Below are 25,548 nucleotides of genomic sequence, written 5' to 3'. Positions count from 1 at the left end.
TGCAAGGGTAATTGAGATTTGGCTTCACTTAACAAGATTATGACTGGGTGGACCAATCCCTTTAACACTGGCCAAAAAAAAAAAAAAAAAAAAGGCAAGAGAAGAGGCAGAAAAGGAGTGATCACCTTGGCAAAGGGCTCAAACATCCCTTGCCTTGTCTCAGCAACAGTCCCGAGTCTGTCTCAGACACAGTAGTTGTCTCAAGCTGTTTGTGGTGATGATGTGACTGATCACCCTTCTGGGCTTCCCCTCGGATGTCACAGGGGAACTGCACTCTGTCTCGTGTCACAGAGGTTGCTTGCTATGTGATCAGAGGGGCTCTGAGCCAACTTGGGCTGCTCTTTGAAACTAGGAGTGAAGTGAGTTCAGACTGCTGGAGAGGGCCACGGAGGGGAGGGGTGATGGGAAGGCGCCTGGGTGGCCTTTTACACAAAATCACACGACTTTCTAGAGAATAGGGAATTATGCTATATGTTGTTACATTTTAGTAGGAATTATGTAGCTATTGCACAGGAAATTTGAAGTGGTCCAAGTTAATTATGTTTAGAATCCATTTTTGATCACTTGCAGGAATTTAATAGTGTTTTTTTACCTTTTGTCAAGAGAGAAGGTTCTGTGAATTTTTTTTCACCTATTTAATGAGTAGACAGCCAAGCTAAGGGTTAAAATAATATGTTGGTTGATATTTTGTTTTCTTTCAAAGCAAAACAGAATTGAAAAGTCAGTCATCCTTGATTAACTGTGGGTTTGTTTCCAGAAGTGCCATTTTATAACCATAGATGAATGGAAATATGATGGAAACATCCATCTGAATAGATTAAAAGTCTGAGTAATAGAGTAGTTCCTTTACTTTTGATGTATGTTTACTTCTAATTAAATTAATATGTGGTTATGGATAAAGTCAAATAGTACTAAAAGTTAATAACAAAACCAATAGCTCCCCACCCCCTACTCTGTCTTTTCCCCAAAGTGACTGATTCTAGTACTTTCAGCTCTTTCTTTCCATGTCTTTCTCCATGTAACACATGTACTGCTCATTCTTGATTCATGGATTTTAAATACTACCTATAGAATTCCTACCATGGTTGATGATGGTTATCTCTTTTGCATGTGCCTCTCTTTACTGAGCCTTTATCCAGATACGAGACATACTAATATGTCTATTAGTACTATTAATAGGTCCCATACTAATAGTACTATTGCTACAATACATATCTCCAATGAGAAAGCATTCATTGCCGTCCCAGGCTCTGCCCTCAGATTCTGATACAGTAGGTGCAAGGTGGCCTCATTTTTATGCAGTATGCACTCACACAAATGACTCGGGTAATTCTGATGCAAGTATCCAAAAAAGATATTTGGAGACACTGCAGCCTAGGTGTCAGGGATGCAGGATTTCCAGAACTGTGGAGGCTGTAAAGGCGTAGTAATTTGCAAGTAATGATTCGGGGGTTCTGCTTTAATGACCAGGGAAAATGAATCTATAGACTCCATGCAAATTGTTTGTATATAATTTTGTAATTACTGTTCACAAATAGGATTTTAAAGGTGATTTATTCACCTGAAACATAGCAAACTTGCCCCCCCCAATGACTTGCAAAAGCATAAATTTTAACTTGACCATTTAATCAAGTGATTTATAATGTTCTTTGATTTCTAAATATGTGTTTGTATTTGTCTAGGTGGCACTGAGGCTCCCAGATGTGACAGCTAGTGGGGAGGAGGCAGAGGGTAGACTCCAAAAGTCAAAGGCACAACCAGACAGGGGGCTTGGCATTGGGTAACAGAACCTCACAGCCCAGCTTCAGTCACATAGTGCCCTGGGGCTGAGGTGAGCTGGGGAGATCCCAGGAGGGTGGCACCTATTTTCTGGAAATCAGGAATGCCTGGCACTCACACATCCAGGGACACAAGTGTTGCATCCTCTGTAGGAACTGTTACTACAAGAAGGAGGCTTCTACCCCTTAGCCTGAGGTTCAGGGGCAGAGAGAGAAGTGATTCCAGGTCCCAGGTGTCAGGCAGAGTAAATGTGCAACGATTACAAAGGGAGCTGAGGCAGATGACCAGCCTGAAAGCATGAGTCAGTTGGGGTGAGAGAGATGGCGGGACTAATACTCTTTCCAGGTCCTGGACATGTTTGTCTGTCAACTAGATCGGGGGTGAGCAAGGGAGCCTGCCATGTGTTCACCTGCTGCTAGGGCCTAAGAGAAAAAGTTGTGGAGATAGAGCCACTAGGCTATTTTGACCTACATGTTACTTCTGCATTTGTTTGGAGGCTGAAATAGGGTTTACCAGTTAGCTTGTCCAGCTCCAGGCAGTCTGGGAGGACAGAGGGTGCCCGGGATCAGGAGGAATCAGGATAAGGGCTCAAGGACTCTTGGAGTTTCAGGAACAATTCTAGGTTCCCTACTTTGGGTTCAGTATTAGAATATGACCTCCTGACCCATCCTAGTCAGGAAGGTGATCCAGTCTCAAGTACCTCTGAGGAATTGGGAAGGTAGAGGGTGCGAGACTGGCTGACCCCTTATTTTTTTTGCCCTCATTGGTCTGGGAACTGGGATGGGATGTGGCTCTAGCGAGACAGGTTGGGAGCCATGGTAAGGGGACAAGACTAGGCAGAGTTAAAAGATGACCCTGTTAGACAATCAGATATTTTTATTATCATCATCTTTATGAATGAAAATCCATTGAATTATTTTCTTCTTCAAGAGGCAACTTTATGCAAGGATTTCTTGGCTTTTGAAATGAAAGGGAATATGAAAACTTCTTGTTCAGTTTCCTTTAGATGAAAATTTAAGCAAGTAGCTACAAATGTCGTGTTGTTAATTTTAGCACCCCGGGCACAGTTCTCATGGGTCATGGTTTACTCAAGACAATGACCGTCTTGTGAGGACAACTGGCCTACAGTGTATCGGAGAAGGGTTCGCTGGCGTTTCCTGGCCCTCACGTGACTGCACCCGATTGATCACCAAGAATTCAGAGTCCCAAAAATGAAAATGGCCACTGTGTTTATTTATAAAAGTACTTTGTTGGTCCTCTGAGTTGAAGTTGATGACAGATAATGTTTTTAGAGAAAAAAAACACAAACTCCGGAGACAGAAGCATCTGCTTTTTCTCAGTCTTGCCTTCTAGGTTTATATTCATTTTTTTACCAACACAAAAGCTCTCTTTTTATTACTGAATACCTGAGTCTATGGGTGCAAATGACTAATATGGATTCTTGATGGGTTTGCTGGAACAGAACTGGTGTTTTCGGGCTTTGATAGCCCAGGCCTGGCTGGCTCCCTGGGTGGTGATGATGGTCCTTTTTTGCCCCCGTCGTCCATACAGCATTGCAGCCCACTAAGTGAACTTGCTGGCTTAAGTGATGACGTCCTGTGTTTCCCTGGGACCACAGAGTTCATTTCTGTGACCCAGACGTGTGGCTCTACTTTGGTTTGTTTTTCATGTTGTAAGGGTGACTTCACAGGAGGTAGACCTCAAGAATGTGAAAGTCGAAAGTTCCTCAAAGTGTAGACCTTGGACCCACGGCGGTCCCCGAGACTGTTTCAGAATGTTCATGAGTTCAAAACTCCTTTTATCATAACTAAGATATTGTTTGCCTTTTGGGGGGTTACGTTCACATCTGCACTGGTGGTGAGCATGCATGCCAGACCCTCGCCACAGCCGACTCCACGGCACCACAGTGGTCCCTGTGCTGGTCCACACCACATACTCTCAGTGATATAAAAATTTTTTTTTACTTAAAAATGTCATTGATGAAACTGCAGGTTATTTGTTTTTATTAAAGCTTACCCTTGAATGCAAAAAGTAGCCTTGCTGAGTATTGAAATACAGTGAATATTAAAAGGGAAAACACTTATGAGTATCTATGAGTTACGAACTGAACCAACCACCCTCGTTCATGGAATTCCATTTTTACTTGAAAGAATGAGTGACAGACAAATGGTTTCCACGGGGGCATTTGGAAGACATCTTCTGAAAAATAAAAGAAGGACGTGAGCCACGTCGCTTTAAAGAAAACGAACGGCAGTCTAGGTTACCAGTGATGCCATTGGAGCCATTCTGGGAAAATGAGAATTTTGGAAAACTTTTATTTGCCACTGTGAGCTTGACAGATTTCTGATAATTAAAGACTTTTTGAAGATGTAAGAGGTGATAATAATAAATGTAACTTTTTGATATTTGATAATGAAACACACCAACATTTGGAAAATTCACTTAAGTCCGTATTTCCCAAATGGCCAGAGCTCAATGTCATGAGAGTTATGTGTGAGAAACATGCCCACCTAAACTGTAAGATATGGTTTGGAATCCCACATAGTAGCCACCCGTTGGTATAGTGTTCAAGGAGGGTATTCATAATGATCTGAAATGGCTCTTAAAACCTGCCTCTGTTTTCTAACCACATATCTGAGTAAAGCTGGCTTTTCTTTACTTACTGCATCCAAAACAACATATTGCAATGCATTGAATGAAACAATTAGGAAAACCCTGTATTTTCTATGAAGCCAGACAGACATAAAGGAAATTTGCAAAAAAGTAGAACGGTGCCATTTTTGTCACTAACTTTTTGTTTATTTTGGAACAGATATAGTTCATTATCATGAAGATATGCTATTTGTGTTAACATAATTGATCTTTGTTATTTTATAGTTAACGAGGTTTTAAAATTCATCAGTTTAATTTCTGATACTGTAAATATTAATAGATGTAAGCCATGCAAACAAAACCTCTTTGATAGGTTTTATGTACAGGGTTGCTGAATCAGAAAGTTTTAAAAGCACTGGTTTAAACTGCATTTTCCACATATGGCCCAAATGAGGAGCCCATATCTTGTTTAAATATAAAGCATTTCCCTCTCTCCACACCCCCTTTTCCTTAGCCTTTCCATTGTCCTTTGGTTCCTGTGTGTTTATCCAGAAATGTCTGTAAAACACCTTCGCCAACACCCATCTGAAGGCCCCCAGACATGCACGTTGTCCACCCGGAGGAGACGTGAACTGCGGGCCCCACCACCTGATAGGGCAGAGAGCAGCCGTGTGAGGTTATGGACAAGCTGTTCTTGTCTGTCGTGTCTGGCTGACTGCTTTCTATGGACAGATGGACAGCTAGCTGGGGACAGAGTGACCAGCCTGAATGCTTCTGTGTAAAACCTTTCTTACCTGAAGACAGAACTGGAATTGGAGGACTCTTTATGTGTTCATCATAAAGAATATAATCAGCATGATGGAATATTATATAGGCAATGACATATTAATTGTCGAAACTCATGAAAACTGCTTGCTAGGATTTCAAGTAGGGAAGGTAGATTACCCAGTGATATTACAGTCCATCATTACATTCTATCAGCAAAAGCTATAATTACTTATTGCAAGGCACTGGGTTACACTGGAGAACAAAAGACACAGTTTTTAACTAGAGATATAAAATGATACATGCCATGTTGATAAATTGGAAGGTCATGAGTAAAAATGACAACAGATTAATGGGGAAGCTGCTTCAAACCTCTCACACTTCTTAAAAGAGATATTTTGTTGACATTAATATTTATTTCAATATCAGGGAAAGAACAGCTAGAGACAGGTGTGTAATTCATGCTATTTGGACTCCTGTCTCTTTAAAACCCTGGGCACTAGGATGGGTACAGATGCTTTTGGCTGTTCTCAGTCTGATGTCCCTGTCTTGTCCCCAAAGTTCCTATCTTGTTTCACTCTGTTTATGCAGCTCCTTGACCTAACCTAGCCCAAGGCTGTAACAGCCTCACTTGCAGTCCCATGCGCCCCACCCAAAGGAGCTATCGTGGTAAATAGGCCTTCTCCTTGCATCTTTGTTTCTGACATTACCACCTTCTGAGGATTCTAAAGGGGTTCTGTTTGGATACAATGTGTCAATTTTTTAAAGGCCACCCAAAATTAAGGGGCAAGTTGGCTAGGCAAAAAGAAGACAAGAGAAAGACAGGGCTGAAATAGCCCTCAGCACATTCTCCAAACACCCTGTTTAAATACATGGAAACCACATCCCACAGGGTCAGCCTGGGGAATTTGCAGCCAGCTCTGCTTACATAGGATGTGGGAGGTAGAGTTTTCATACTGTGGTATTTAGAAATATTCCAGAAATGCTAGACATTGGTGGGGTGAACTGATTTGTGGAACTTTTTTTTTCTATGGTAAAATATGTAAAAGTTCTGCAAAAAAATCGATAATCCTGAAAAAAAATGAATGAGAATTTCAAGATAGCTTGAATGTGCAGTGTTCTTCAAATGAACATAGGAAAAACCTCCCTCGGAGTGATTTTGGGGATGTATAAAAACATAATCTTAAAAATGAATTTGAGGAGCTTATTTTTTGATATTGTATTTATAGGAGGAGGCTTTGGGAAACAGATTTGATTGTTCAATTTCAATGAAGGAATATTGATTACTCAATATAAGGACGCATTTAACCAAAAGTTGATATCAAGAAATTGTGCCAAAGACAAAGGGCCCCATAGTTAGTTGTACATACTGAGGACAGAGGTACGGTTGTAAATGGAAGTTGAGTAACATCTTCCAGGTTGTGTTCCTTGTTATATTGCACCAGAAGATGTTTATGCACTGTGAGAAAAGGGTTCCGGGGTCAAATAAGTTTGAGAAACACCCTATTCTGCCTTCTTCCCATTGAATAGCCACACGCATTGAAGGATAAGAAAAGTCCCGCGATAAAGAAACCAATGTGACTTTGTTTAACACAACATTGCTCATTTCTTTGTAGGAATCCTGTGTCATGGAGCCCCGGTTGTCCTCTTAGGAAACAGGGTTCCCCAGAGAACTAGTTTAGGAAGTGCCACCATTTGCATTCAGTTACCCACAGTGGGTAACTGAATGTGAATTGACCTCCACGGTTTAGATGGAAAGATTCAGGCCACAAAGACAACCCCTTCAGGGCCTCTGCTAGAAGACAGGCGAACACTGGCCTGTGCAGGTCCCAAGTCATCACTGCCTGTCACATCTGGTTAACTCCTTCCCATGAAAGGAGGGACAGCCAGCTGGGGCGGTGACAGCTTGCCTTCCCTCTGGGCCTCAGATGGGTGGTGGAGACGTGGCCCATCAATGCTGGGTTTTACAGAAAAAGTATTTTTAAAAAACGGCTACACAGTGACCTACTCTGCCTGCGGGGTGGCCTCACACATTCTCTGGGAGCGCCAGCCTGTGTGTGGCCATGGAGCGAGGCAGCAAGGGAGCAGGCCGGCCTGGGTCCCCTTCCATAGGGAGACAGTACGACTCGCCCTGCAGCTCCAGAACACAGCCCTCCTCAGAAAAACAAACATTTGCAAGTTTATTTTATAAAATCTGCATAGAACTTATACAAACATATTGTGACAGCAGCTGTCATACCGCATATATCAAGAAAGTGCTTTGAAACTTTATGCAAATACACGGGCAATGTATACACTACTGTACACCCCGAAAACTACTCCATGTGTTCCCAGTGCCAAAAAAACAGCAGCGATCTCTGGTGAATTAAGAGCGAAAGTCACCATAGCTCCTCCGGACCTTCGACAGTCCTGTTCTCTCGGCCAGTTAAAGGTACTCTGAGTGGCTAATCCTACAGGAGGCAAGGTGGGGTAAGGGTGCTGAAGGTTCAATTTTATTGGTAAATTTTATAGGTCAAGTACATAGGTCAAACGCTGTTCAGGGTACTTTAAGCACGTTCCCTCATAAAATTTTCACAACCGCGTTGTGAGGAAAACGGCATTGTTTAGTAGTAAAATAGCTAAGGCTCCGATGAAATACATAGCCCAAGGTCACTCATTTATGGGGCTGGCGGGGATTCAAAATTAATTTGACCCTAACTATTGAAAGAGCTACCATTTAATGAGCACGTGCTATGCACCAGGCGCTGGGCTAAGAGCCTTACCTCCGTCATCTCGTTCTTTATGTGCATTCTGTGAGTCTGGGTACCGTTGTTTTTCCTGATTTATAGCCGAAGAAATAGAATCTTAGGGAAGTTAGATAACTTTGGTGGAGAGGAGTAAGGGAGGTGCAAACTAGGGTCGGGAGGATCCCCAAAGCCCAGGGGTTTGTTTCTTGGAACAGTGGGGGGTTTTTCCAGTTTCCCTCTTGCTTTAGAATCTGGAACCTTTCCTGGTTCGTACTGAGCAGCAAGGCACAGATCTGCTCATGGCGTCACTGGCTAGGAGTTCATAAACATTTTAGAAAGTCATTATTTTCCATGCAACTTCTGATTTATCACCCAGTATCTGGAGTTCAGTGTCATTTCCACATTCATGGATGATGCTATTTCTACAACTCTAATAATAGATCAGATGTGGACTTTTGAGACTATTTCAATGCAAAGACCTCACAGCGAAGTATTAGCTGAAGGATGTGCGCTTGGGAATGTTTGAGAACAGAATTGCTTAGAATTTTCCCTAGGAACAATTGTGGTGTTCTCGTCATTTCCAACTTCTAAGAACTCTTCTGCTTTTTAAAGTAAAGCCCATTAGACCCTCTGAGAATTGTGGGTTTTGAATCCTGATCCTCTCTCAGTTGCCGGTTCTCGCACCAGGGTGTGTTTTGTTCCAGCTGTCAGGAGAGCATCCATTTTCCAGGCAGACTCAATGCACGGGAATGAGCCACTTGGGATTTCAAAGCCAGTCCGCCTGCGGGCATTTGTGGGAAAAGGCGCCAGAGCTGAGCTCGCTGGCTCTCAAGCCAGGCCAGTTCGGACTCCGTGGGTCGTACTGCTTGTCCTGGACCACTGGACACACCCTGTTAGAGCAAAGGGCACAAAAGAGTCGTTGCCCATGAATGTCCACACTGTGCACTTTACGTCAAGCCTACAACACCCATGAGTGCATTTTCCACCTTAGCAATTTTGTTTTTGTGTGGAAGAGACATTTTTTTTGGAGTCTCACCCACAGAGTCTCTGAAGAGCCTTCTCGGGACACTCCTTAGAACAGAGAAAACTTGTCTGTCATATCTACAAACGAAGAGAAACGTTTCACTGCGAGGGCAGTATTCATGGTCAACATCCTTGTGGAGGTGCTGGACATTCTTCCGATTGCAAGTTTACTCCACCAGGCGGAACTGGCCGTGTTCTGGTCATGATCGTATACTTTGGTGTGCTTGTTCATATCAGTTCTCATGCTTGGCAACCCAGCTGTGGTACTTGTTGATGAGGCTGTTTATAAACAACACAGATCAGTTTAAAAAAGAGATTTTCCTGGATTTCTTGGTCAAAAAAAAAGGCTGGATATTTCTCTTTTATTATATAAATTTCCCCTTATCTGCCTGTCTTCAGGACATTACCACCAACCTCCAGGTGGCCTGGCATAATAAAATGGTAGATAATTTTAAACCACCGCCTCTTTGAGTCCTGGACATCCTCCCCCCTGACCCAATAATCCCCTTTTACTCTGGTCTTTAAAAAGAGCCCCTGGGTACATTCCGAGTGGCACATCTCTGGTCCACGATGTCCTGACAGGTGTTCTAAGTGGATTGGTTTTTCCCATCAAAGGTGGCTGCTCACTCTGCTTCCACTAGTTCACAGGCACCATGGGAACTGTCCTTGGTTGCTACCGAAGCATTTAGAGTTGTTCTGGCCAGCACTTAGAAACTGCAGTCCTCGCCATGGTCTAAAACATCCAGTCCTGAACCGCTGGCCTTTCTGCATTAGTTCCTGATAGAAGCTGCTAATTGCATTGTCTAGGTAGAACTTTTCTCCATTCCTTTTATATGGTTAAGGATTTAATCAGTTAAGGATTGCATCCTATGGCCCTGCATCTTTCTTGAAAAAAACTCTGGGGTTGCTAAGCGTGTTGTCAGTTATGCAGCTCTGGTCCCCTCGGACCCTGTACATGACCAGATGAACTTTCTACCCAGCCACTCCCTCCCTGAAGCACCTCCTCCCTTGTGGCCTCTCCACGTGTGTTCCGGCCATGATCACAAGACTTCCAATCGTGACATCATTCCAGGAGAAGCTCAGTTTAGTAGAACTCACTGCTTCTGCGAGAGACCAGACACTGTCTCTTTCTGCACAGCCAATCGATAAATACTTTTGTCAGAGGAAGCGGCTGTGCCTTGTCTCCAGGTGCTGCTCTACGTCGCCCTCTTCTGGATGCTGATGGCCAGTCGTCCTGCGAGTCCGTGTTCACGAGAGGAAATGCCCCTTTCCTGCGCAGGCTGGTTCCCTGCGGAGGTTGCCTCTGTTTGGCACCGCCACCTTTCCCCAGGCCCTTCCGTTCTCCTTCCATAGGCTCTGTGCATCTTGATTGTGCATCACCACTAATGTCCTGGAGGGGAAGCAGGAAGGACCCAAACCATTTTCTTTCTCTTTTTTTGGTATTGTTGACTCAATTCTAGGAATCCCAAATTAGTGGGACCCATCCTTGACTATTTCACTTAGGTCTTAGTAACTGTCATGTTAGGCTTTGCTTCCAGCGTCTTCCTCCCCTTGGGCCAGCCCAGCCCCCACGGCACCGGCTTTGGGGTGGGTCGAGGGACAGAGGCCAAGTTGCGTGCAGACGACGCCTTCCTTCTGTCCCTGGGCTCAGGCACCAGTGGTTCTGCAGTGCCGTCTCCTGCTCCCTCAGGACGGATTGTTTGTTCTCTGGAGAAGCCAAACGAGGGAGACGCTCCCTTCCACGGGACTTGCCCAGACACGTCAGAACACTGGCTTGGGCTCAAAGCGGCCCCCCACCACGGCTGTTTCCAACAGCCTGTCCACTTTCCCCCTTTGATTGTATTTGGCCTAGATCGCACTTGTCCCAAGAGCTCGCCAGGCCTGGGTCGCAGCCTGACTATCTCAGAACATAAACTTAGAGTAGGCTGACAGGGCCGATACCCGGGGGTCACCAGTTGGAACGCGTTGTGCCAAAAACCTCTCGTCGACCTGGACCGTGTCCCCTGGTGGGGGCCAGAGTGTTTACAGGACTCCGTGACACTGTACTTACACTATTTTAATATCTGTTAGGGTTTTAGGAAATTGGCACCTGATACAAAATACAGAACGGCACACAGTAATTATACTGAATGGAGATTTTGAAGGTTTTCATTTAAAGACTCCAGTGTCTCACATGTTTGTGGAATAGGCAAACCAAAGCCAAAGGGCTGGGACTAGTCCACTGCTCTTCAGCAACTGAAATAAACTGTAAATGTCATTTTATTTTTCAGAAGTGTTTTCAGACAAACTATATTAGGAAACAGCTCAAAGACTTCTAAGCATCATTCTGTTGATACAGTGACGGAATGCAGATGTATGTTAATGAAGACTCAGCCACTTCAAGACAACAGATATTTTGGTGCCTCCGGAGACCTCGCTGGAGCACAAACATTTTGGAATTATTTTCAGCTTCCACCAACAAGCCAGCACTTCGGACGCTACGATGCCCGGGCCGTGGTGCGGGGAAGGCCAGGGCGCCTGTGGGAGACCGAAGAAGGGCGAACAGGGCTTCTGCCCTTAGTGAACACTGGCCTAGTTTAGGGCCGATGATGAATCCAAGTGTGACATTGTGAGAACAAAATGAAGCGACACATAAAGCGCGTGGTAGATGTAAGCTAGTTTTGGTGGCCCAAACATCATAGTCAACAGAAAGGTTTTAGAGGTACAGCTCATCAGCGAGGCTTGTATTTCTGTCTTTGCAGGCCCCTGTGTGTGGGGACTCTCGCCTCCCTCCGAGGTCTCCCTGTGCCTTCCTCCCTGGTGCAGGTCCAGCCCCGCTGTGGTGTGGGCCACCCGCGGGACGTGAAAAACGCCCCTTCTGCTGCCCAGTGGTGCTACTGCCTTCCTTTCAGGAACGGCTCGTAGCTCACAGAAGGTGTGAGTTCTGAACAACTGCGCGTTTCATCTCCCTGGCGGCGGGCCAGCCTGCAGAGGAAGTGCTTGATGTGTCAGCAGTAGGCTTGTAACAGCTTTGACTATGTCCGCGATGATGAAAGCTGAACTTGGATAAAGATGGCAAGAGCAGGAAGAGGGCTCGTCCCCTTCCTTTGGCTCTCTCTTTCCGGTGGCAGTTGAGAAATGTCCTGCCAGGGTGGTCTCCTGGAATCTGAACTATTAGGAGGGTGTTCTGTTAGGGATTTCTTTGTTTATTTATCCATCGTGTCAGGGACGGAACCCCCGGGCTCACCGGCCTGGCAGGGCCAGGTCTTGGGGTCCCATCCGCCAGCCCCTCCTCTCTGCTCAGGGAGCCCTGGGGGAACTGTCATGTCCTCAGGGCAGATCACTCACATCCTAGCTGTCCCTCAGCACCTGCTCACAGACACCGAACACTCCCCCAGGGCAGGCAAGACCACTCTGGTTGCCAGGGCTCTCCTCTGCCCTCCGCACCCAGGGTGTTGGTGCGGAGGTCTGTCCCGAGCCTGGGCCAGTAGGATACTCTCCTTCTACTGCTTCTCAACTAGACAAGAAAGGAAGGAAAGATTTGCAGAGACCTGGGACCAGCTGGAAATTTGCTTCAGATGGAATCCCCGTCTTACCAGTGATCCGTGAGTCTGCTTGTGTGGAAAGCCAGGTTTGGGGAAGAGGAAAATTTTCTAAATTTTTCTTTTTTAAGCAAAAACATGAAGAAAAACTCAAAAACCTGCCAATCTGCTAAGTGACAAGAAAGAGCAAAGGACAAGGACTCAAAGGACAAATATTCCCTTTAAAAATGGGGTATAAGCAAACACAATACTGAATCCCCCTTTTATTTTTTTAATTTAATTCTTATTCAAGTACAGTTTTCTGTTTTATATTCCCTGCCATGCCCCCCCCTTTTAAAGTGGCATGAGTGAAGCGATAGTAAACTCTGTGTATCACCTATGAATTCTGTGAACCTGATGTGTATTTCACCAACCTGGTGCCCTTTGGCTCTACCTCTGCGTGCACTTGAAGCCTCTGTAGCCAGGCCCGCCCCATCAGGCAGCCGGCCTGGGGCTCCGAGATCAGCCGGGGAGGGTCTCAGTGCCAGGCCATGCAGACCCCTGCCCAGGCCAGTCCAGGCCTTCTCCTACTGTCTTCCGCACCTGGCTTTGAAGAGGATGAACACAGTCCAGCTTGGGGAGCCACCTGTCTGGCCACCAGAACACAAGGATGTCCCTACGGGGCTGGCTGGCACTCGCCCAAGGGTGACTGGCCAAGTCAGGCAGCTCGACGGGAACTTCACCTTGGGGGGGTTTGTTGCTCCCCGGCAGGGTGGACGTCGTGCCCTTAAAGAGTCCTGTTGGCAAACAGGGAGGACTTTCTACTCCATTAACACTAAAATGTTGCCCCTGAAGATGTTTGTCAGCACCTGCGGTTTTGCCTCTGACAAGGAGAGACTCGGGTGGGAAACGCAGGTGGTCTGCTTTGAACGCCACCTTCTGCAAGCTGTGATGAAGTGACTAGAGATGAACATTAGAAGAAGGGGCAACAGCTCCTTCAGTTCAGCAGCCACACCACCCAGAGTTAAACTGAGATTCTCGACTCTCTTTTCTTTCTGAAATGCATGGGAGCAACTAGCTTTTTCAGTGAGGAAAAGGCGGATGGAGCAGGTTAGACTAGCGTGTTCCTTCTGGCCTGAAATATTACATCTGGGACTCAGAGTGGGATTAAATGTCATCTCTTGAGTAGTAATTGTGCTAGGCAGAGTAATGCACCCCTTGACCCCGGAGATGTCCACATCCTAACCCCACAAACCTGGGACTGTTACTTTATATGGCAAAAGGGACTTTGCAGATGTGATTCAGTTAAGGATTTTGAGATGGGAGATTAGCCTGGATTATGTGGATAAACTCTTTTATAAAAGCCCTTATGAAAGGGAGGCAGGGAGGTCACCATCACAGGAAATACGATGACAGGAGCAGAGGGCCGGCGTCAGAGCAGAGAGACACTTAAAGATGCTACACTGTTGGCTTTGAGGATGGAGAGAGGAGGCCCTGAGCCAAGGAATGTGGGTGGCCTCTAGCATTGGGAAAAGGCCAGGAAATGGATTCTTCCCTGGAGCCTCCAGGAGGGATGTGGTGGCCCTGCCACTGTGATTTCAGCCCCGAGATTGATGTCAGACTTCTGACCTCGGGAGCCGGGAGATAAGAAACGCACGTGGTTTCCAGCCACTAAGACTGTGTGGCAACTGTTGCAGCAGCAACAGGAAACCAAACAGTAACATTAACAACAATTGGACTTAGAAACACTGATTGATGGGAAAAAGAAAGGGGATTTGTCTCAGGCTTGATTCTGAAGACAAAGCAGCAGGTCACGCTCGTTGTGAATAGGCAGTGAAGGACAAAAGGGTATTTGTTTTTGTCGGCCCTGCGCGTTCTTCCCACAGGTATTGTTTGCTTAAACTTGGATGGGACAAAATAGGGCATCTGGTCAAGCTTTCCTGACATGTCCCTGACTCTATGTGAAACCAAAGTTGAAGTTTATTTTGCGTTTTGCAAAAGACGGTGCCTCAGGCAGCAGCGTCTTAAATCATCTGGATATGTTATTGAAAATGCAGGTTCTGCCCTGGCTGGTCTGGCTGAGTGGACAGAGCGCCCGCCTGCTGACCGAGAGGTAGCTCATTCCATTCCCAGTCAGGGCTCATGCCTAGGTTGTGGACCAGGTCCCAGTTGGGCACACGTGAAAGGCAACTGGTGTATTTTCTTAAAAACTGATGTTTTTCTTCCTCTCTTTCTCCCTCCCCCATTCTCTAAAAATAAAGAAATAAAATATTTTTAAAAATGCAAGTTTCTGGACTGCTGTTGAAGACACTTTGGTCTCATGCAGTGGTTGTCCGTGGGAGTGATTTGCCCCCTGGGGCACTTGGCAGTGTCTAGAGGCATTTGTCCATCACAATCGGGGAGTGAAGGGTGACGCTGGCGTCTAGTGGACGGAGGCCAGGGACTCTGCTACCAAGCACAGCACAGCCCCCGGAGCAAACGCTGATCTGACCCCAAATGTCAGTAGTGCCAAAGCTGTGAAACTCCAGGCTAGTGCGTAAGCCTTACACACACATACACACACAATTATTACACCACAGCAATATATACATACAAGCCAGTATAGTGTGTGTGTCTTTCTATAGACCTTCTTTCTCTCTCTCTGACTGTGCGTCTTACCCACTGCAATTTGGGTAATAGGGCATCTCCCCTTGTCCAATCTCCTTCTCGTCTTATAGCTGGAGAGCTTACCTGCTGCCCCTCCTCAGCTTGACTTCCTGTTCTGCTCTGGCCAAGAACAGGGAAAGCCAAGCACCACGGCCTTTACCCCTGGAAGTAACTGTCAGGCTCTGAAACTTTGCCACAGTAAAGATCCAGGTCACAGGTATGGCTAAGGGCATCTGTTCATTTGTGTGTGATGCTTTTGACCTGATTTGTAATTCAGAGTGGGTGCTCTGCTCGCAAATCAGCTTTGCACCACTGTGTTAGTTTAAGTTGGGACATAAGACTTCGGGGTCACACAAAAACACTTGCACTCAGGATGTACATCTCCCCTGTGCCAGCCCCTGCAGTGTTCCTGTGCCCTAGTTCCCCCTCCCTCTGGAAACAGAGAACTCCATTCTCTTTAAAGAACTGAACATTGCTGGGGAAAGTCTCTCTAGAATATGCTCCAGTGTAGCCGGTTGGCTGTAACTGGTTGCCAGGGCACCACTCTGCTTCTCACCTCCCGTGGAGGCGCCCGGCTCTGTGTCCTGGTCCAGGCAGGAGCCCTGTTGCCCTGTCACATGGCACAGGGCGCTCCCCCCTCCCCCAGTCTCCGAGGTCCTCTGGGCGGAGACACACCCTGCAGGCATGTGGCTGGGGGGTTATCATCTTGCCCTCATCACCGAACTCAGGAAGACGGATTTTTATTTACAACCACGGCTATTTGGGGGTCAACTTTGACACAAAGCCTTGTGCTCCTGACTGAATCTGCTAAAACCGAAACCGGGGGGCAGAAGAGAGACTTGGGACAAGTTTCCAGTCTTTCTGGTAAAACAGCTCCTTTTGGAGAAGCGTTCAGAGAAGCAGTGAGAACAAATGACCACTTCTAAAGAGCAAGCTCCCCTTACCAGAAAAACACGAATGGAGAAAATCATAACTCGACTGTGCTTTGCAAGTTCCTGGCATCCCTTTGTTTTGTTGTTGACCAGATGAGAGAATGTAATAGTTATACGAAGATTTTCAACTTGGTGGGAGGTTGGCCCCTCTAACCCCTGAATTGTTCAAGGGTTGCCTGTTGTCATTAGTTTCTATATGTTTTAACTGTTGAGAAATTTTCAAACCCTTAACAAAATACATGGGATCCTAGGAACACCATCAGCTTTGCAAGTTGAAGTTGAGTGTTCGTTTTGGAAGTCTCAGCACCAAGAAACGTTTGATTGTTACCTAAATTGTGCAAAACTCAAGGAGATACGGAAGGAAGTGGAGGCCAACACCCTGACCCACCAGTTGTTGCAGTGCCCTGCAGTTAAAGGTGTCTGGAGAAGGCAGCTGCCTTCTGGAGCTCATCGCAATGGTGGCTCAGTCTTCCGTGCAGTAAGCTTTTACTGAAACGTTCCTTGAGCCCTTCACTCTCCTGAAGGATCTTGGGCTCTGCTCCAAGGACTGGTCCCTGGTCCAACAATAGTCTAGCTTGAAGATAAAACCACTGTCACCTTGCAGGGTTAAAACACATGGATGTGTCAAAATACAGGAGTCCAGAAGAGAACAGGTGAGCTATGGGGAGAAGGAGAAGATTATGGGGCACGGACACATCTAGCAGGTGTCACAGGTGAGAAGGCACTTGACACAGACCTTGACTGAAGCAGGGTTTCCATAGGGGTCAGTGGTGGAGGCGGGGAGGGGAAGAGGTATGTATAAGAAAGGTGGACATTGTAGGATGTGCTTGAGGGCAACAAAGAAAGGCATGAGGAACCTGGAACTCTGTCTTTAGGTTGGAGTTGGGAGGGAAGGAGGCTAGAAGGAAGGTTATGGGTTTCTTGACAAAATAGGCTCACTGGTAACAGAGAATTAATATGTCTGAATGTTTTAGTGCAGTAGTATTTTTTCTTGCTCATTTAACAGTAGGTGTCGAGTGGGCAGATTTCCGTACAGTGACTCAGGAAAGCAGGCTTTCTTCATTTTCTAAAAGCTCTTAATGTTCCTTCCATTCAGCTGGTTATCCATCCAGTGGAGGGAGAATGGAGCATTGTGCATGAAAGACTTTTGTGGATGGCATCTTCCAGTACGGTGTGTTATTTTCATCCACTTCCCATTGGTCAGAACTGAGTCATAGGGCCAACCCTCACTGCAAGAGAGTCTGGGAAAGGTCACACTCTGTGTTAAGGCAGACAGGAAATAGATGTTAGCCAGTGACTTTTAGCCTGAATGGGTTGCACCAGATCCTAAGTGTGGCAGTAAGTCATCCTCTACCTTCACATGGGGTCGTAGTCTGAGGTGCTGCAGGCTCGAGAAAGAGTGACTTTTGTACGCTGCACTCGCTGCCAAATCCCAGCATACGATAGGCCTTACATATTTGATCGGGTAATGAAATGATGGACGGATGCTGGAAAGGAGTCATGGGCAGGTGGATCCTGCCAGGATGAAGTAGGGAAAGGGAGTTGAGGCCGGGAAGCCCACCTCCAAAGCTCAACCAAGCTAGTGCGGCGGGTACAGTAGGAATGTGTACATTTATAGAAACAGTAATGTTTACTTCTGCTACTTTAACTTGTTTCGTTTACAGTGGAGCCACAGCTCATAGTTTGACCAGAGTCCCTGCAGAGTTGAAATCCTAGAAGCAGGTTGCGAGCCCAGAGAGCTGGGGGCTTTCTTTGCAGCCATTCGTTGGAATGCGGCCTGGGGACTGGGGCTGTGCCCCAGCGCTGCAGCCCAAACAAAATAAAACTTGACCAAACCATCAGACCCAGGTTGGAGTTCAAGTTACTTCAACGGCCTCTAGGGAAACACAAACTGCAGTCGTATTATGTATGCAAAATTCGCTCTTTGACCTTACTGTAAGGAAAATTACTGGAGTCTACATAATCTTTTGCCAGCTTTCCAAAGTGTGGGCAAGTTCAGTCCAATGCAATTATGCAACATTTAAAAATTGTTTCAGTTTTAAAACATGCATGAAAAATAGTTGCTGATCCAACAAGAGCAGAGAATATCGACAGATAGAATGTGTTCTCTGTGTGCCGAGAGAAGCTGACACAGAGGTAAACTTGCGTGGCCCGAAGGCTTCCAGATTTGAGGGCCTTACTGGCAGGTAGATTTCTTTGAAACGGAAAGCTAAGGGCAGCCTATGTCCTCCCTCCAGATTTGGCTTCCGCGGTTTCTGTGTGTGCTGGGGCAGACCTCCGAGTCTGGCCTCAACGTGCCTCTGCGTCTCTGGGGTCTGGCGAGGGGCCGGACTTCAGGATTGTACGGAGGTGAGTGAGGAGCCGCACAGGGACCGGCCAGATATTCTTTGGAGCTTTTGAGCGATTCTTGCTGACCTGAAAATAATGTAAAAGCAACAGAAGGGCTTTTGTGGTATTTTTCACGTGTTCTTTATTGGTTTGGGGAAGAATCCAACTCTAGGGTGGTTTCAAAATCATAAATATTTAAAAACACAGAATTTACCCTTTTCTTCCATCCCCACCAAAAAATAAACCATAATAATAAAAATGGCAAGAACAGGGAGAGAAGGCAGACACACCGGGAGACAGCAGTGTGCTTGCACGGGCTGAATGTGACTTCCTGGCTGACGGCTGGTGTTGGGGCTGAAGGTGTGGGGACTGGGAGGTGGGGTGGGGATCTTTTCCTTGGCAAGCCCAGGGCTCTCTGAGGTGAGTTCCTCCTTTCCCGAGGCCTCTTGAGGTAGAAATCACCAGCCCAAGACGAGGGATACCTGAGGGTCTCTTAAGTCAGTTTCTACCTCAAATCCCAGAAAAGCCAGTCCATTGGAAATATTCACAAATTGGATAGCAATTCATTTTGTACAGGGTCGCTTCCACATTAGGCTTTCAAAGGTGTTGGCTGTAAATGGACTGGAAAGCAGGTTCTTTTTTTTAGTCCTGTCTTCACTTCCTAAAGATTCAGTTACAAGTTGCTGAGGCGTGAAAAGCAGGTGTCTCTGAGGGGCAGAGGAGGGGAGTGGTATCAGCACACTGTGTCTTTGCCCTCTGGGAGGAAGGAATGGGTGTCTGAGGGAATGGGCGCCGGAGGGATCACAATGGGGGGCAGGGGCAATATTTGCAGGCTCCAGACTTCTCCCAGGGCACACGGAGGCTCCGCCAGTCTTTTCTGTGTCAGTCGTCATGTACCTTCTACTTAGTGAGTGGAAACCGATTAGGTCAGCTTGGTAAACTCAGTGAAATTGTTCTTCTGAACACTGGCTGTCCCTGTGCCCATTTTGAGCAGGTGCGGGGCTCCCGGCAGTTCCAACCTCACCCAGCCACCCCAGCAGCACCTCTGAGCTGTGGCGGACAGGACCTACGGAGAGATGGGGACACAAAAGAGGAGCAAAGTCTCAGCAAAATCTGAAGGGCTCCTTGGCTTGTGTGGGGGTTGGGTGGGGGGGCCAGCTCTTCCTGATTTTCCTGACATGTTCCCANCGTCATGTACCTTCTACTTAGTGAGTGGAAACCGATTAGGTCAGCTTGGTAAACTCAGTGAAATTGTTCTTCCGAACGCTGGCTGTCCCTGTGCCCATTTTGAGCATGTGGGGGGCTCCCCGCAGTTCCAACCTCACCCAGCCACCCCAGCAGCACCTCTGAGCTGTGGTGGACAGGACCTACGGAGAGATGGGGACACAAAAGAGGAGCAAAGTCTCAGCAAAATCTGAAGGGCTCCTTGGCTTGTGTGGGGGTTGGGTGGGGGGGCCAGCTCTTCCTGATTTTCCTGACATGTTCCCAGCTGGAGCCCTGCAAGTTCAAGTCTCAGACACACTGAGACAGTTGGCTTGCCTTCAGAAGGACAGACATGAGGCGGTGGCTGGTGTGAGAGGAGATCCTGTCATCGTCTCATGAAGCGTCTTTTTACTGGGACAGTTTGTATGGAAGGCAGAAGGAGGCTTGGGAGAAATCTCATGGGTCTCAGCAGTCACCCCAGGGACTCAGTGTCAGGGAAGGGCCCAGTTTGGTCCAGACACCTCGGTCATCCCATCTCCATGCACTTGACTTTGCCAAATGTACTTACTTACGTCTCTCTCTTTTCTTCAGGGAGGCAGGACACAGTGCGTGCGAGAAGTCTGTCCCATTCTCTCCTGTCCTAAGCACCTTAGCCACGTGCCTCCAGGACAGTGCTGCCCCAAGTGCGTGGGTGAGTGCCAGTTTCAAGGTGAAAGAACAATGTCATATATCCTCGGAGTTCTCTGCTGAACGTGTTCTTCCGCACACTTGTCTTGGGGTCCTCTTGTTGTCCTGTGTTCATGACAACCACACGAGCATGAGGTGGGTGCATGTTTGTCTCCGTTCCAAGGCCTCCGCAGAGGCTGCTCCTCTCTGTTCCCCCCTCGTGTCTGTGAACTTGGTCCACCAGACAGCCTGGGGCGATAAATACCCTCTTGTGTGAGGACAGTATCGAAGATGCTATCTTTAATTGAGCATGTGATGATAAATTGGAACAGATTTTAAAGGCATGTGAAGTAGACACACAGAGGAATATGGACTGGTGTTACTTTTAGAGGCAAAAGCATAACATGCCAAAAACAAGAGGTTTGGAAGGGAGCAATGGATAGTAGCCAAAAAAGGAAGTGCTCGCTCTTATTGCATATTTACTAGATACTAAGTACCGTGTGAAATATTTTTTGTGTGCTGCTTCTCATTTAATCTTAAAAAGCTGTGATATTGGGTTGGCCAAAAAGTTTGTTTGGTTTCTTCCCATCAGATGGCTCTAGCAGTGCTTGGTTGTCTTTAACTTCATTCAAAACAATTGGGTTAGATTCTCTTGTGACGGCTGTCATATCAACGTGTATTTAAAAAACTTTTCAAAGTAGGTGAATTTTTGTGTAGCCATTTTCATATTTGCGATGGAAGAAAATATAACATTTGGGGGCATATTATGCTTTCTTTATTACTTTAAGAAAGGTAAAAATGCAAATGAAATGCAATGAAAGATTTGTGCAGTTTATGGAGAAGGTGCTGTGACTGATTGAATGTGTCAAAAGTGGTTTGTGAAGTTTCATGCCGAAGACTTCTCATGGACAAAGCTCCATGGTCAGGTAGACCAATTGAAGTCAATAGTGATCAAATCTAGACTTTAATTGAGAACAATCAATTGGGAGATAGACAACATACTCAAAATAGCCAAATCAACAAAGTTATTGGTGAAAATGAAAAATGTGTCTTTCATCTTACAGAAGAAAACTAAATGAGCTTTTTGGCCAACCCCATATATAGGTACTAAATATATTATACAATTCCAATGTGTGATACGGGTGCAGTTATTAGTTTTATTGTCCTGTGAGGGGAGCAGACTTCTGGAAGGTGGTGCAGCCTGGGTGACTGGTTGGTACTGGGGACACAGATCTCTGTGACTCCTCAGCCCGATGCTTTCACCCACTGCAGCCCAACCCCCTGGTGACAAGGAAGGCAGTGTGTACGCCACCAGCTGCAGGGAGACAGTCTGTGATCGGGAGTCTCTGGAGCAGGAGATTTTTTGACTTTGGTTTATAATTTCTATGTCAGCTTCTTCCATGTGATCCTTAGCCTCTTGAGTTAGAGGAATCGGACTATTTAAGATTAGAATAAAAGTAGCCTGACCCATCGTAGGAATACAATCGAGCACCCAGCAACCTCCCCAGACTCTCCAGGGATCCTTGAGGGGGGCCATATTTTTCCAAGTCACTGCTGGCTTTGTGTTCCTTCTCCTGCTGTTTCTTTGTTCCCTTCTTTCCCTTGTCCTTTCTCCTCAGGCTCTTGTTCCTCCTCCAATTCCTCCTCCTCTTCCTCCTCCCTTCTTAATCTTGTCTTTTCAGAGTTACTCTTATCCAATCTTTTCACATTTTATCATGCTATTGAGGCTTATGTAGTGGATTTTCCTGAAGGTTTATAGTCATCGAGGGTGATTACTTCACAGAGAAGCACAGAGAACGTGTAAAATGAAACATTAAGCTTCCTTTGTTTTTAAAAGACCTCAGCCATTTTTGCCTTTAGGAGCATTTTACCATTTGTCTCTTTTATGTGGGTGTCAGTCACCAGTCACTATCTGCACCCTTTTCTCAAATCCTCTGTCCTTTCTTTCATAGTCTCTTTTTCTCAGTTCCAACTCATCCTGCTGATTGATTTTGCTCATTCCCAGTTTATCACAGCCACACCCTTGCGTCTGTCTTTCCACAACCAAACTGGCAAGTGAAGGCATCTCATAACTAAGGCAGTTTCTCCTCTTTGGGGGATTCTACTGCCAACTCCCTATCTCACTAAGTTTGCTTTCCTGCTACCCACTCACAGACAGATACATACATTTTAAGTAAATATGGAATTAGAAGAAGAACAAAGGAGGCTTGTGTAGACATGCCTGACTAAAGATATTCCCACTGATATGGGTGCCCCTTAGACTGCCGACATGCGCTCGCACCCCTGGAATAGAACTGGCCGGTTCCTCATGGTCGAAATCATCGCACTGTGGGTTGTGAGGGTGGCAGTGTTCTGTCTGAGCAGGAAAGTCACCACAGAGGGGGTGGCATCAGGGGCCTGGCCTCGAAGATAAGCAGGATTGATTCATGCTTTTCAGCCTGTGCCATGGATACACTGAGTCAGCTCAGAAGTTTGTCCTGTGAGCCGTGGCTCTTGTATTGGATACAGAGTTTTCTGTCCTTTTGTGGTCATAAGGCAGATTACAAAAGGATAGAAAGTCTTAGGACACTCAGAAATCATAACTCTTCCACACAAGACCTGTTTTCAGTGGGGCTAAGCCCCAGTGGGAATGGTTCGCGTTAGGCTGTGCACAGAACAGGGCACGCTTTCTTGACTGTTTATCTTACTTTGGGCTGTGATGACTTTGGGATTAAGGTAAGGTTTTATGTTCTTTGCTAGTAAAAAGAAACACCCCCCTTACACACATAAACAACAACAATAAAAAAAAAACACGGGGATACTATCTAGATGCTTAAATCTTAGACTAATTTAGACTTTGGGCAGGGTGGGCACTGATTTGCTGTTCAATTTTTCCTCCACCAACAATTCATTCACACGGCACGCCTCTGTCTTGTACAACATTCCCTCCCTCTCCTTTCTCCTTTCCAATGAGGAGCCCGGGCAGAGTTCTTTGTCTGGGGACCACCCAGGGCCCCTTTCCCAGTGGCGTCCCCCGGGGTCCTGTTTGACTTGTACCACCACTGATAATGACAATGCGCGTCATCCATATCGTCGGCCACTTTCCGTGGTGTTTCATGAGTGCCAGGCTCTGTGCTAAGGCATTTGTAGGTAAATTTTATATTTTACTTAGAATAATTTAAGCCATTGGTTACATTTGTTTGGGGGGTAGAGGAGAAACTTGTTGAAGAGCCTTTTTTGTTCAACGATCTACTGATGCATTCACCCACCCATCCATGCAACAACATTGAGCAGTATCATTGTAGTAAAAGTAACAGACAGGGGCTATTTATTTTAAGAAGGGAAAAGCTCCTCAGAACTTGTTTTTTGACTGGTGGAGAAAAAAAAAGCTTAACTATATATCTTGTCTTTTGCCAAAAAGGATTTAAGTCCACTTTACAAAACAGACAAAGCATATGTAGATAAATTATGGGGAAAAACAACCCAAGCTGATTTTACAGAGATGCAATGCCTATGCGAGGCCGGACACATGTCTCTGCTGCCCTGTAAGTTAGCTTCACCCTTTATGCCAATGGACTCATAACCTCTTCAACTGTGAGGCTCTGTCGTTAGTCCTTTTTGCTCATCTGTTCCTTCATGTGGTATCTTGACTCCCCTTGCCTCCTTCCTTCCAATACTCACTTTCTGGATAGTTTTTCTCATTGTAGCTCAGGCATCACATCCTTTGAGAAGCCTTCTCTGTTCTCCCTGTCCCCACAGTTCCCAGATGGGCTTCTTCCCAGAACTTACCATATATTTGCACTGATCATGTTTTGTGTGTTTGTCTACCCAGCAGACTGTGCACTCCATGAGAGGAGGTCGTGTCTCTCTCCTCTTGGTTCACTGTATGGATAGAAAGGGTCCAACAGAGGGCACACCACTGAGTATTGGTGGTGGGCTACGTGAGTGTCTCACATGAGATGGACAGCAATTTGCACATTTCACCTAAAATGTCATTCAGTGTGCTTGAGAGTGTCGTTGTTATGTTACAGAACTTTACACTTACAGTTTTGTAATAAAAGATTTGGTATAGATTTTTCAGCTCATAAAAAGGGGGCTTTATTTGTGCCGGACCCTATATAATATATAATATCTATTGAACTTATAGTGTGCAATCAGACTCTTTTTAACAAAAACTCTCTAAGCTAATGATTTGTGCAGATATCCACTCGGAACAGCTGACCCAAGGCTCTATTTCTGTGCATCACATTGCCCTGGTCCTGTGAGAATGTTTAACTGCCCTATGTTGCCATTGCTGATGATGCAGCGGCCCCACCTTGGCTTCTGTCTTGTTTACCCTCTGCATTGCTTCCCTCTAGGTCAGAGGAAAGTGTTCGATCTCCCATCTGGAAGCTGCCTCTTTCGCAGTGACGTTTATGACAACGGATCCTCATTTCTCTACGATAACTGCACTGCATGTACCTGCAGGGTATGAGGCTTTGGGGGGGCTGCAGTCCAATAACAAGAGCATTTGGGGCTTTAGCATTAACATTGTAGCCTCACTTGAGGTCGAGAGGAAGTTCAAACGCAGGACCCAGATTACGACTCACTGCCATCTTCCCAGGCAGAGCACGTGGGAAGGTGGTGAGAACTAAGCTAGGAGGGGCCGGCTGTCTGAGGCACCAGCTGAACTCAGACAAATGCACGTGGCAGTGCTCTCTGGATCTAATTATCGACAATGAATTCTGTGACACGCCTGGCAATAAAAACAGCTTTAATCACAGCCAGGGGGAAAGAAAGGCATGGATTTACAGTGCATCACAAGATAAACCTGGTAGTTTGGGAAGAGAGTATGTTTTGTTCACCATATCATTGGTTACTTGAGGCCCCGCTCACTTTTCTCAAAAGGCAACCAGAAGCCTAGTGACTGGTAAAGAAAGAATTCCACCACTCCCAAGTTTTAAAGGGACACACAACACATGTTTCTAGAGTGTGCTTATGCAGTGATTTATTTTTGGAACCAAAAGATCATTTGTATGGAGGACTTTAAGATCATTCGTCAGTGGGTTAACCCAAACATCTGTGTGGCCTGAGTGGAGAGTAATACATTTTGGTGCTGATGGTGATTGTTTTGTTTGTAATAGCTAAAGAGCAAGAGAGGGAAAGAGAGGAGGTTTGCTCCGTGTCAGCTCTGAGTCTGAGTCAGTAGCTGTGGTTGGGGTTCAGAGGGTCCTGATCACGTGAAGCACGCTGTGTTAGGTAGCCTGCACTCCTTCGAGGGGGTGGCCGTGGAAGGGCTGCCCTGCGTGTTCCCTGGCAGTGAACCTTGAGCCATTCCTGAGCCCAAGAACACTTTCCTGCGGCTCCCTCCTCTCTTCATGGTTTGTATTTTCCTATGCTAAACTTATCGCCACTTCTTCTGTTGGCCTT

General features: G+C 46.2%; 1 protein-coding gene across 2 annotated transcripts in view; it reads left to right on the top strand.

Moving 5' to 3' along the window:
* Positions 1-25,548, top strand: part of BMPER (BMP binding endothelial regulator) — a 216,663-nt gene that overhangs the window by 92,669 nt on the left and 98,446 nt on the right. For both annotated transcript variants that reach the window (XM_037041161.1, XM_037041160.1), the window contains exons 7-8: positions 20,086-20,185; positions 24,498-24,607. In XM_037041161.1, coding sequence (XP_036897056.1) covers positions 20,086-20,185; positions 24,498-24,607 — 210 coding nt within the window. The remainder of the gene's footprint in view (positions 1-20,085; positions 20,186-24,497; positions 24,608-25,548) is intronic.

This window comes from Sturnira hondurensis, unplaced genomic scaffold (assembly GCF_014824575.4).
Source record: "Sturnira hondurensis isolate 20B ecotype Veracruz unplaced genomic scaffold, ASM1482457v3 Scaffold0002840, whole genome shotgun sequence".
In the NCBI taxonomy this organism is placed as follows: domain Eukaryota; kingdom Metazoa; phylum Chordata; class Mammalia; order Chiroptera; family Phyllostomidae; genus Sturnira; species Sturnira hondurensis.
Note: the sequence above shows the minus strand (reverse complement) of the source record. Positions and strands in the feature narration are given on the sequence as shown.